The 13,516-nt window shown below is 35.8% G+C and overlaps 1 protein-coding gene across 4 annotated transcripts in view; it reads left to right on the top strand.

Annotated features, from left to right (window-relative positions):
* MED13L (mediator complex subunit 13L) overlaps positions 1–13,516 on the top strand; it is a 296,930-nt gene that overhangs the window by 253,177 nt on the left and 30,237 nt on the right. For 3 of the 4 annotated variants that reach the window (XM_063085358.1, XM_063085360.1, XM_063085361.1), the window contains 4 exons: positions 3,155–3,254; positions 7,718–7,938; positions 8,244–8,449; positions 11,935–12,872. In XM_063085358.1, coding sequence (XP_062941428.1) covers positions 3,155–3,254; positions 7,718–7,938; positions 8,244–8,449; positions 11,935–12,872 — 1,465 coding nt within the window. The remainder of the gene's footprint in view (positions 1–3,154; positions 3,255–7,717; positions 7,939–8,243; positions 8,450–11,934; positions 12,873–13,516) is intronic. The other variant, XM_063085359.1, reaches the window with a different exon arrangement.

Raw genomic sequence — 13,516 nt, 5'->3', positions numbered from 1 at the left:
TATTTGAATTTCTGAATATTTTTCAAAAATGTTTGTGTACTTTGAAAAGATTCTAAAAGTTATTAGTATAGTGTCTGACACCTCTTAGGTTTTGTTTATTGATGGCTTTTTTCCTTAGTGTTATAACAGTTGTAAATATTAAAACATTTCATATTTATTTTAATAAATTCTTCCAAATATCAGGGGACTAATAGAAATGTATTGTGTAGTCCTTTTAGATCAGATTTAAAAAATAATGCGCACATAATTTTTTATTCATCTAATAAGGCACAGGTTAGTTTACATTTTGAAGAGATAATACAAATATAAGTATGATCTATACTTTTTAGGATCATGGAATCATGGTAGGGAAATAAAATTTATAAGCATAGAAATTAAATAATACAAGGTATCATGTGATTAAAATGACAGATAAGAATTATATTTCTTTGAGATTAGCTAAGCTAAGAGCCAGGAAGTTTGAGTCCTCATCCTCCTTTACTAACTCTATCTTTGGGCAAATATAAGTGCCCCTTATTTCTGGGGGACCTGGAGATGAGTAAGATAGGCCCTCTTTTCAGAGAAGTCAGTTTACTAGTTTATTTTTCTTTATTCTGTCTGCCTCCCCATCCCTATATACATTTGTTAATGATTTGGTGATTAATTCTTTGTAGCAGGTCCTAAGGCTAATCATTGAGGTTATGAGTATGATTAAATTACCACCCTAATACTTGAGATACTCACCAACTTAAGGTGAAACAGCATATAAATAAAATTACAATATACTTATTACTGTGAGTGCAGTAATAGACCTGAGTCTAAAGGTGCTGGATGTTCAAGTACAAAGTGACAAGGGCGCAGTGTTTAAGGAAAGGCTTGAAGGTTAAATAGGGATCAGACTTCTAAAGCCCATTCTAACTTTAAACTAAAATGTATCTAATTAACAGATATCATACACATTAGTGTTATAAATACTTAGAAGATGATGAGATCATAATGGCCTTGAAGAGTGGATTTGAGTTGAAATGTGGAAAGACGGGGGTCAGTGAGAGGTGGGGAAAGACATTAGTTTGAGTGTGGAATGAGCCTTGATTAAACAACAAGAATGAACTAGATTGGCTTTGAGGTATAATGAACAGACCACTGGTCTGCTTTCTGTTGGTGGGTAGAGACTGATAGGGCGAGGAAGGATTTTGGCACCAGGCTTAGGGCTGTGGACTTCAAATTCTACTGATAATGTGTTTCTCCAAAGGCTGCTGAGTACAGAACTCAACTGGTAGAAGTGAGTGCTATTTGGTTTTTTTTTTTTTTTTTAAATCAATCTGCTATGCAGAAAGCAAGAGTTCTGTTTGGTAACTTTTGTTGGATGGAACATGAGGACCTGAATTCAGGCAGTGGCTACATGAAGGAAAAGGACATGGAAGTGTGAAAACTTCTGGTAGGAGAAATAACTTTTTTCCTTGTTGAAGCCAAGCACTGCCTGGATTGGTTTAAGTGATCCTGAGGGTTAGGTTAGATGTTTTGGTGGTGATGGTGCAAACAAAGTATGAAAAGAAAACAATTCACAAATCAAAAAAGTAGAAAGGGAGAAGGAATAAAAGAAAAGCAAACAGTATGGAGTGACCTGGTACTATTCACAGCACCAACCCCTAGAGTTTGTTGTCTCTGTTCTGGGCTGCTGAACTTATTCTCTGTATAAATTATGAAGTTCTTTTGGGCTTAATGAAGAAATGATTACGGTTTTTTTTCTTTTTTTCTTTTTTCCTTTTATTGGTTATGCATATTCATGGGGTACAAAGCTGACTGTCACCACTGTGCCCAAGATGTGATTGCCAGATCAATACTATCAACATGCCCATTACCAAAAATTGTGATTATTCCCTGTGTCCCCCATCCAATTAATCCCTGACTTCCCCCCCCCTCCCCCTTCCCCCACTTCACTCTGCAACCCTAGGTATGCTCTTTCCCTCTCCAAGTCCAGCATACCACTGTGGACTTTCTTTCCTTTCTTCTTTCTCTCTTAGCTCCCAGTTAAGAGTGAGGACATGAGGTATTTTTCCCTCTGTGCCTGGCTTATTTCACTCAATGTAATTTTCTCCAAGCTCATTCATGTTGCTGTGAGTGACAGAATTTCATTTTTCTTTATGGCAGAATAGTATTCCATGGTGTATATATACCACATTTTCCTTATCTAGTTGTCTGCCGATGTTACCATTACTAAAAATTACCATTTCTAAAAATGTATTTTTGTAACGGTAATGTACAAAGGAGAGTTGGACATTTTTAATAAAATATTCATTTCTGTGAAATGAATGTTTCTGGTTTACTCTGTTTTCCAGTCTGGCATTTAATCATGTGAATGGTTTACCTTAGAATCTATTGCTAATTCATCTTACTCTTAAATGGAGTTGGAAGGCTGCTAAATTTTCATCTCAGATGTCTTTAAATTTACTTTTACATTTCAATTCTATGACATTGTGTGAATATAAACATGTAAAAGGTCTTCTATTTGTAAGAACCATTTTTCTTGCTTTATTTTATTTTAATTTTGACACTAACTCATTTGAGTTCTTAAAGATAATCTTGCCTATTACGGGACTTGATTTGTTTTGAATAACAGATCAGAGAAAAACTTTCTCTGTATATTTCAATAATTTTATGAAATAAGTGTTATTTTTTGTGAAGGTTAACAGTAACTGTCTAAATAGGTACAGAAGATACATAGTTTGTTGTGGTAAAAAATGAAAAAAATAATAGCTTTGGAGGGCTTGAGATTATCTTTCCTAGTTGCCTGCTTCCAAACAGAAGGAAAACCAGACCAATTGCCAATTACTGCTGGAAGCACCACCCAAATGTAATCATCACGTCTGTGAAACTACTTTTCTAATGACCTGGGTGGGAAGAATTGCTTAAGGTCTGCAAGCTCTGCTTTGATGGCACAATCTGCCCTCACAAGATCCGTGGAAAAAAAGACTCATACTTAATAAGCTTGTACCCATCTCCTTTATTTCACTGTCTGCTAGTCTTTCTAGAAGTTCACCTGGTGAACACTGTATAAGGAAGTAACTTTCCTTTATTTTTAAATATCAGTAGGCAAACACTAAGAGATATCTGACTACTGCCCTACTTATATACAAACGTGTTACTCTGTTTTAATAATAAAATCTGTTCTTAGGCTGTGTCACCTGCACTGCGCTCATCAAAAATGCCTACGGTTGGGACAGAAGACCGACCTCTTGGGAAGGATGGAAGAGCTGCTGTTCCTTACCCACCAAGTAAGTAAAGAAAATGGGCTGAGCTTTGGCTCACTGCCTATAGATTATATACGGTGTTCTCATACTCAGTGGTGCTTTATCAGAAATTCCCCTCTTTTTTTTTTTTTTTTTTCTTTAGACAGAATTCTGAGTTAAAACTTATGTAAGTTGGTATTCCTGAGATGTCAGGTGCAGCTAATCATATATAGAAACCATCTTAATTTGAATTCCCTTCCTTTGTTTTCAAATTAAGAATGAACTTTTATAGCTTAAAATGTGGAAAAAAATGTTTTAGGGTTGTTTTTCTAACAGTCTTTTTCTAGTAGGATAAATGCTGCACAAGTGATTTTCAGAGTGATATTCCACTATATGACCTTGTGTAAAATGTTTGAATTTTCATAAATTTAATTCACTCAGGATAATGAATATTTGCTTTCTCTGGTCCTTTTCAAGATTCATACTGAAGTTTTTGTGTTTCCTTTTGAGATCAATAAGCTTTATTATGTATGCTGACAAGAAGAGAAACCTCCTTATTTCTAGTATATTCTTTATCCTAAGAAACCACATTATTCTACAAGAGAAAAGAAAGGGTAGCTTATGTGGCTTGTCTGAAGCAGAAACATAATTCCATTGCAAATCATTCTTTAATACCTTCTCATTAACTTCAGCTAGTAATGAGAACAAATTGAGGGGAAAAACCACCATGTCATAGGGATGAGTCAAAAAGTTTTATGAACCTATAAATGTAGTGCTGATTTACTCAAATGTAGAAGTGGGAAGTATACAGAGATTGGATTTTGACAGCTTTAGTGGAACCATAGCTTTTAAAAATATGCAAAGCTTTCTCAAGCATGACATGGATGAAAATGAATAATGATAGCCAGCCAGTTGCTGTAATTTTTTTAATTAAACATTTTTCTTTTTCTACTCTGCACTGCAGAATTTCACAAACATGGAACTTCATAGATTAAAAGAAATATTATTAAAATAGATACATATGAATAGGTCTGATGGGTGAATTTTTTTCCCTTGTATTGAACTGTTAATCTTTTTGACATGAAGTGATATATAGCAATATGAAATGTTAAAAAACGGTAACTCGTTGAGGGTTATTCACTCACACACATCCTGCAAGTTAGTGTCATTGCCCGGTAAAGTATAATGTGTACTCTGTCCTTTCTCTTATTTTTATTCAGAAAGGAATTGTTTCAAAAAGAAGCTAATCAAATTTTATGATAAAGTACATGTTATAAAAATTAATGAATTTGAAATATAGCACAGAAATATTAGCACCAGGAAAATCCAGATATACAATAGTCAAGAGGATCTTTTTAATGTATACAAAGTATCTGTGTGTGTTTGTGAGAGTATATATGTATGTGGGGGTGTAGGTGGACATACAGTATTTCCTTCCAAGAAATAACAATGAAAATAGCCTGGCAAGAAGTTTACATCTCTGTGATAGTTTATTGGACATTGAGGTGGATAGACGGATACATTATAAAATTTAATGTCTAGAACAGTACTGTCCAATAGAAATACAAGCAAATCCACAAATGAGAGCCATGTATGTAATTTTAAATTTAACAATGTTAAAAAAGCAAAAGGAAATATGTGAAATTAATTTTAACTTAATATTATCAAAATATAATATTTATGTGTAATAAGTATTAAAGTTATGGAGATATATATATATATATATATATATATATATATATATATATATATTTGGTTCTGTCTTTAGAATCCAGTGTACATTTTACAAATGCAGCCCATATCAATTTGGTCAAGCCCCATTTTGAATGCTCAGTAGCCACGTGTGGCTAAGGGATACTGTATTGGAAAGTGTAGATTTGTAATTATTCATTTGTGTATGTAATAATGAAGAAAACGACAAACAGTACTGACTAGGTTTAGTTTAGCATCAAGTCTATTAAGGTACTATTTTGTTACAATAAAGTAGTAAAAACAAGTGTTTTTCTTAGGTTTTATTATTAACCATTTGCTCTTGAATTTTTGTGTTTAAAAGCATGTATGTCAATTTGAAGTAGAATGAGACTTTGAGGAAACAAAAAAAGAGTTGGTTTTTTGAATAGGCTTCATTTATTTTCCAAGAGCACTTGCCATTTGCAAGGGACTCTACCAGGGGCTCTGGGTGGGGAGAATGCTGAGAAATCAGTGATGCTGCCTCTGTTGGAGGGCTTCAGTACTTTACTTGAATGCTTAAAGTACAGGGGAGGAGGTCATTGGTGTCCTTAATGAGTTCCAGCTGAAGTGCAGTAGATCTTGAAGAATAGACAGGGTAGAAGTAAGTGGAGCACTGTGGGCAAGACAGCTGTTCATTCTGGTAGCTGTTCCCACCCTCACTTTCACCATCTTCTAGGAAGAAAATTGAACAGGCAAACCATGTTTTTCTATTTTGGAGAACCAGTGTGTTTCTCCAGGTGTCTCTGTCTTCTTCCTGCCTTACACCTTTGATAACATTTAACAGGGTGGCTGAGGCTTTGAAAACTGAGATTGTGTTAGGTAGCGTCAAAGAAGTCAGGTAGTCATAAGTAGAAAATTCCTTTATTAGATTTCTTACAGGAAATTTAAAAACAAATTTAATAAACGATTTCTGGTAAAATCTTGTACCATAGTCAGAATACTTGTAAGTAAAGGAAAGGCTATGTTTAAGCTTGTCAATTTTGTAACTCAAAGAGAATTTATATATTTCCCAAAGATCTACATTGGTGATTAAGATCTTAAAGCAATTTGATTTTATGAACAGAATTATAATGTAAAATATTATACTTACAAATTAATTTTATATTAAAATCGTGTAGTAGCTGTTTTTTGGCTTGGGAAAAGGAATGGAACTAAAGGTTAAAAGTGATGGATGTTTCAAGTGCAACCTACCTATGTTAAAGTCTTCAGCTTTACTTTAAAGAAAACTTATTGATTTGGTTGCTGCTACATTTGAAGACCTGTTTTTCCATCTTAGAATTTATCTAGTTATATAGTTTTTCAGGTGGTTTTCTGGTAGTTTCTGTTTGGCTTGGCTTGTATCCCTAGTTTTATAAATTGTTAAGTTCCTTAAGGGTAGAATATTCTGATAGCAAGAAGGTGCCTTGAAGATCAACTGGGGAGTTTTGCATCAGGTACTATTTTGTCTAATGAAATCTTATTCAGAATCTATTACACAAAATAAATAGATGTGGAGCTTCTTACTGAAACCTTGCCTGTTGGCTTCTCTCTCTCCTTGTTTTATAGATAGCACCTTAGGACAAGAGAGTGTAAGTGATTTAGGATTATATAATTGTTTCCCTAGGAAACATGGTAAAGATGATCTAATCCAGAGGTTCTCACCTTTTTTTTTTTCTGCCTCCATATGCTGAAGTGGTTGGAAGCTTTCTTCTCCCCTCACAAAGAAAGGCAGGCCGGCCTGTTGTGAATCACTCATTTCATCTAGCTAGGGAGTAAGTGACTCCCACCAAAGCAGAGCTTTGCTGGGAGCACCTGAATTGTGGACCCCAGCCCACTGTGCCTTCTCTTTAGACTGCTGTGCTTTGGCTGTATAGCACAGGACAAAGCATGGTGTGGTTGTTCTATATTAATTTCTGATTCAGAGCTAGAAGTCAGTTTTAGTTTGTTCAGCAGTTACTGTTTGCTGTTGAAATGTTGAAATGGCTAAAAAGAGCAATAAGATAGGAAATTGGGACATCAGATACAATTCCAAATCACTGCTTTAAACTTGTGGCTCTAAACTTAATAAATTTGCTGCACAAGACACCCCCCAGTGGCCAAATTTTACAACTACAACTTGCATTTCATCGTGTATGCTACTTTTAAGAATCAGTGCCTTAATGACCCACTGTTAGTGATGATGGTTCCTTCAGGTATATTCAAGTAATTTTTTTAAAAAGGGGGTTGAGAATCACTGTTCAAAGTGTTTCTTAAAAGAAACTATGAAGTTTTATTTTAATGTCAGTCTGAAAAGAGAGTATGGAACATTTTCCCCAAAAGAGCAGCTGTGAGCGTAGTGGATTTGTCAAACTAGCTGAGTAATCCTGCTACATATACATAAACCACCATTCTGGACCCAAACAAATTTTATTTTCTGTAATGGTTCATACATATTTGTAAGCCGGGATAGAACTTTTAATAAAGTGGTTATACTCTGTCTCATTTCTTCTAGTTCCCTCTTAATTTATCTCCTTAGACTTTTCAGGTAATCAATGGTAGGAAGAAAGATATGTTACGTTGATTTTGTTCACTTAAAGTGAAGCCAAATCATAAGAATCAAGGGAGTAGTGATAAAGTTCCAGAAAAGGATAATTTTCTGCTGATGGCCTCCTTCTTAGAGGCTTCTGTTATTAATATTCTTTTGTGTAACTGATGTGATTATTTAATTAACATTATATTTGGTGCCACATAAGGTGCCAGCCTATGAACTAGGATTTTTTAGAAGTCCTGCCTGTTAAAATATATATATATATTTTTAGCAGTTGCAGATTTACAAAGGATGTTCCCCACTCCTCCGTCTTTGGAACAGCATCCTGCATTTTCTCCTGTGATGAATTATAAGGATGGAATCAGTTCAGAGACAGTTACAGCGTTAGGCATGATGGAGAGCCCCATGGTCAGTATGGTTTCAACGCAACTCACAGAATTCAAAATGGAAGTAGAAGATGGATTAGGGAGTCCCAAGCCAGAGGAAATAAAGGTAATTGTCAATATATTAACTTTCCCAAGGCGGGTGATTTCTAAGTGGATTCATACACATATTTTTTAAAACAATATTGTCTATGTGCCATATATTGTTAAGTTTCTAAGAATTCTTTGAATTAAGACATATTAATTATAGTGTCTTTTGATTTAAAATTTTGGTATTAGCATTTTTTTGCCAATCAGAGAAGAGAAATTTCGAATTATGATAGTTTTTATTGCTATCTTTAAGATAGCATTATGCAACTGTTCTGTGTCCTTTATAGTTTATCAGCTTAATACTGTCCGACTTTATTATCACAGGACTTTTCATATGTGCACAAAGTTCCATCCTTTCAACCTTTTGTGGGATCCTCCATGTTTGCTCCACTGAAGATGTTGCCGAGCCATTGCTTGCTACCTCTGAAGCTGCCTGATGCCTGTCTGTTTCGGCCTTCATGGGCAATTCCTCCTAAAATTGAACAACTGCCCATGCCCTCTGCAGCCACTTTCATTAGAGATGGCTACAAGTATGTAGAGGGATTGTGTTGGTTACTCACCATATTTGATGTGATTTTTATCTTCACTAAGCATTTGTAAAAAATGATGACAATAGCATATCATTTGAGACTTTCATTTATTGGCCATTCATGTTTTTGTGCACATTGTTTTGTGTTGAAAATGTGTATTATTTTCCAAATGCAATTTCATATACTTAGAAAAATTAAGGTTATTTATATAGAAAACCATGGTGTTGATGTTCATTCACTGTCAAATTAGTGTCTACCACAGAATCAAGCACTTGATTGGAGTTAGTAATATTCCTTGCATGGTGGTGGTAAGAACTTTGTTTTATGTAAAGTGATGATTTCAATGTGTTTACTTTAAGGCACTTGAAATTAAAGTATTAACTTAGGTAAACTTTCTGGTTACTGACCCCCTGTCATACAAGAAAGCAGCAACAGAATGGTGGTATGATTTGGGGGAAGGAAAAGGAGGAGGGAGTATGTGGTAGCTTGACATATTTCACACTGCCCCCCAAAACAGTACTTATATCAACAATGTAGAATCAATTTTCCCTGTGATAACTTCTTAAAAATATTTTAAATGCTATAGAATAAAAGGCCAAATTTCTGCTGAGACCAGGTAAACGATATGTGGATGAAGTGAACAGGTAAAAGCAAAACACCTAGCACTACTGATGAATGCCTAGTGTCATTGTGAGGAGCAGTAGGAGCTAGTGAGGTATAGCATGTACCCCCTTTAAAGGGACATTTGCTATTTAATTGCACAGAGTTATTTTCAGGCAGTAGTGGGGTCATATGGTCAGATCTTTCTGGTTTTGAGGGAAATCTGGATTTTTATATGTTTAACTTTTTAAAAATACTGGCAGCTAATTCATAAGACAAATTCGTGGTCCAGACCCATTCTGTGGGCTACATGTTTGTGATCTCCTATAAAACCATCTTGATGAAATCAACTTTAATGTCATAACCAGTCTTCATGGTTGTGCATATGTAAAGTCAGTATCAGAATTAAAAGCTGTGATAGAGAAGTACAAAAGAGCCCTAGACTTAGGAAGCGACATACAGCGTCCTAGGACTTAAATTCCTGCCTTTTAAAAATTCTATGTATAACCTTAAATGACCATTTTACCTAATTCGTTTTTTCTTTAGAATGGAGTAGTCCTGTCCTTCCTTGGACATAGGACTTTTGAAAGGCTCTAAACAACTAACAGTTGTGAAAGTACCATGGAAATAACAACGCACCAGCAATATGAAAGAGTATGCTCAAAAGCACTCTGGATGTGAGCGCCTGGCTTGTTTGTTGCTGTTTGTGCTCCAGTTGTACTCTAGCTTACTTAATTAGATTCTGCTACAACACAAATAGAGCACCCTGGCACTTGTGGGGTTAAGTTAGCACACACAGCCACAAATAAATGATGCAGCAGCTTCAGCACCCATTCAACAGTTTAATGTCTTACATACACACAGGTTCCTCCAAAAAAGGTCACGTGCAACCTTTTGCTATATGGTGGTTTAAATAATTTAGGCCATTGTTGAGATCTGTCACATCTATCGTTTGCCCTCCCAGAGATTCTTTGTATTCTCGACTGGCACTATTAATACTTCCTGTGATAAAAAGGTGTTTTATATCTGCACTGTCCATCATAGTACCCATTAGCATCATGTTCTAGTTGTTGACCACTTGGTAAGAGGCTAGTGAGACCGAGACTGACTTTTTAGTTCTATTTAAGTTAATTCAACTTTAGCACATGGGGCTAGTGGCTACCTTGTTGGACGATACAATTCTAGACTATGTGCAGTCTTCCTGCTGTGGTCTCTGATCTTCACCCTGGACTCCTCCTTTGTCACACTCAGTACTTGTCTGATGTCTGCCTTACTCGCTTATGAGCCAGCTTTTCTTTCTCTTTTTCACTGTTGAATGTCTTCTAACAAAGAATGCTACTCAGTTCATTTTTATGGAATGGAAAAAATCAGGTTACTGTACAAGATAAACCGTTCTTACTACCTAGGGATCAATTGATTTATTTAGGTTTTTTTCAGTTAGGAGTCATAGTTCCTTTTCAGGTTTGAAATGCAGAATAATTTTAGGGTTTTGTTGAACAGGAAAATTTGAAAGGAGTCCAATTAGAGTAAAGATCATTATTATATACTTATTATTTTGCTCTCTGAGAGAGCAGTGATTGCCAATCAAGTTTTCTGGGTCATTTTTTATCTGTACTCAAGTACTACTGTGCCTCAGATTTAAAATCTCTTTATAGTGCCTGATTTGGATTTTTGGGCTGGTAGCTTAAGCATAGCAAATTAAAAATAACAAGAAAATTATCTGAAGAGGCATTTCTGTATGACATTCTTCTCTCACATTATGAATGAATGAATATGTAGTTTAATTGAGGAGCATGAGTTTAAGCACAATATTAATATACATAAAAGAATATTAAGAATTAAAAAAACTATTCTTTTAAAACCTTTTAAATGGAAAGAGTGGGCTCATGTGCTATTTTACATGTATGTATAAGATTGTATATAAGAAAATGTTTTACAGTAATAAAACTGAACATTGCAGACATGGGTTTATTTTCTGTTTGGCTGTTCCAAAAAGAAGTCACTGCTTATGAGAAAATAGATTACATAGTCCAATCAGTCTTGGAAAGCTAAAATAATTGTACTACATATAATGCATAGCATACTGAAAAATAAATGAATTAGAAGTGCCTGCCATCCCACACAATTCTGTTAGAAGCTAGAAACTATGAAAAAATATGTGTACTTCTGTGCAACCCTCTGGTTAGTACTAAGGCCTCTTAGCAGCATATGTAATATTTCTATTAGTTGTGCTGTAGTACTAGTAAGTTGAGGTTACCTAAAATAGAATTCCCTCATGGTCACTTATTACTATAAAAAAGCAAGCCTAGATAGGGCTGCATTTTGAAAATTAGAAAAATGTTAAATTTTCATGTGTATTTGATTATAACTACTTTAGCATCATATATAGATTATAGCCTCAGATAACAACTACACTGACAGACTCAATTTCCAAAAATGACAAAAATGTAATTGCAAATTAGATGGAAATTTTATCCTATGTCTTCTAGCTAATTTAGCATCTAAACGTATGTGTTGAAGTTTCATTTAGTAGTTACAGCTTTTCAAAATTACACTGACCAAACCCAGCATCATGTTTTCTTATAAAAATAGTAAAAGTTCCCTCAAAAGGTTAAGATGAGGATTGCTTAAATGTGGAATAAGTAGAAGGAAAGTGCTGTGCTGAATTAGTCTTCATATTTTCCTTCTTGCTTTTCTACACACAGCACTGACTGCTTTGTATGCTTTTTTTTTTTTTTTTTTTAAAGAGAATATTGAATATCTTAAGTGATAGCATACACAAATGATAAGAAATGCACAGTACGTGGTTGGGGTGATCGTGTATATACTCTCACGTATGTGACACATGACATCTTCCTGACTTGGTGCCCTTCTGTCTGTTGCAGTAATGTGCCTAGTGTCGGGAGCTTAGCAGATCCAGATTATCTGAACACACCACAGATGAACACACCAGTGACATTGAACAGCACTGCCCCAGCCAGCAACAGTGGGGCAGGAGTCCTACCATCTCCAGCAACCCCTCGCTTTTCTGTTCCCACACCACGAACCCCCAGGACTCCAAGAACTCCCAGAGGTGGGGGCACTGCCAGTGGTCAAGGATCTGTTAAATATGACAGTACTGATCAGGGGTCACCAGCCTCCACCCCCTCTACAACGCGGCCCCTTAACTCTGTGGAGCCTGCAACCATGCAGCCAATTCCTGAAGCCCACAGTCTCTATGTCACCTTGATTCTCTCAGATTCTGTGATGAATATCTTTAAAGACAGAAACTTTGACAGCTGTTGCATCTGTGCCTGCAACATGAACATCAAAGGAGCGGATGTGGGGCTTTACATCCCTGATTCTTCCAATGAGGACCAGTACCGCTGTACCTGTGGGTTTAGTGCGATTATGAACCGCAAACTCGGCTACAATTCAGGACTCTTCCTTGAGGATGAGTTGGATATTTTTGGGAAGAATTCTGATATTGGGCAGGCTGCAGAGAGGCGTTTACTGATGTGTCAGACCACCTTTCTTCCTCAGATGGAGGGAGCCAGAAAATCCCAGGAACCACCCATTAGCCTTCTTCTCCTTCTCCAAAATCAACACACACAACCTTTTGCTTCTCTGAGTTTCCTAGACTATATTTCCTCTAACAATCGCCAAACTCTTCCCTGTGTAAGCTGGAGTTATGACCGGGTGCAAGCAGATAATAATGATTACTGGACGGAATGCTTTAATGCCTTGGAGCAGGGGAGGCAGTATGTAGATAATCCCACCGGTGGAAAAGTGGATGAAGCTCTGGTGAGAAGTGCCACTGTGCACTCTTGGCCTCATAGCAATGGTAGGTGTTCCAGAATATAATTTACTTTGAAGAGTATCTTGGTATGATGCTTTCTTTACTTTGTTATAGGAGATAAGTTTTAAATTTCATCTCTTTGAAAAAACGAAAGACAGAACTAAAGTGAAAGCTATATTGATTTTATTCTCAATTTAAGGATTGGGGGAATATTTTTTATCAAAGCACCTTTGGAGAAGAGTGATTGTTTTCTGAAAATTTCCTCATATTAATTTATAAGTAGGTGACCTATATTGTAAACCTGTGACTGCTAATTATCAAAGTTGTCAAGAGTATACAGATTGATAATTTGCATACCCTTGTGTGTTTAAATCCACCCATTCTTCAATATCAAGTTTCCATGAAACCCTTAAGCCTTCTGCCCACCAGAGTTTTCTACTTCTTCTGGTTTCCCAGCATGTTGTATCTCTTTTAATAATGATCACATTTTACATTGTGTTGTGGTTACTGGGACACTGGCTCTTCTATTATTAAAAGCTCCAGTTAAAAAAAAAACAAACTCCAGTTGACAGTCATTTTTGGAGTTGGGCTCTAACTGTGCCAAGCAACTTGGTCTTCTCTTCCCTTACTCACTCACTGTCTATACTATGATGCATCCCAGGAGATAAAATGGTGACTGAAAGAGACAA

This window comes from Cynocephalus volans, chromosome 2 (genome assembly GCF_027409185.1).
Source record: "Cynocephalus volans isolate mCynVol1 chromosome 2, mCynVol1.pri, whole genome shotgun sequence".
NCBI lineage: Eukaryota > Metazoa > Chordata > Mammalia > Dermoptera > Cynocephalidae > Cynocephalus > Cynocephalus volans.
Note: the sequence above shows the minus strand (reverse complement) of the source record. Positions and strands in the feature narration are given on the sequence as shown.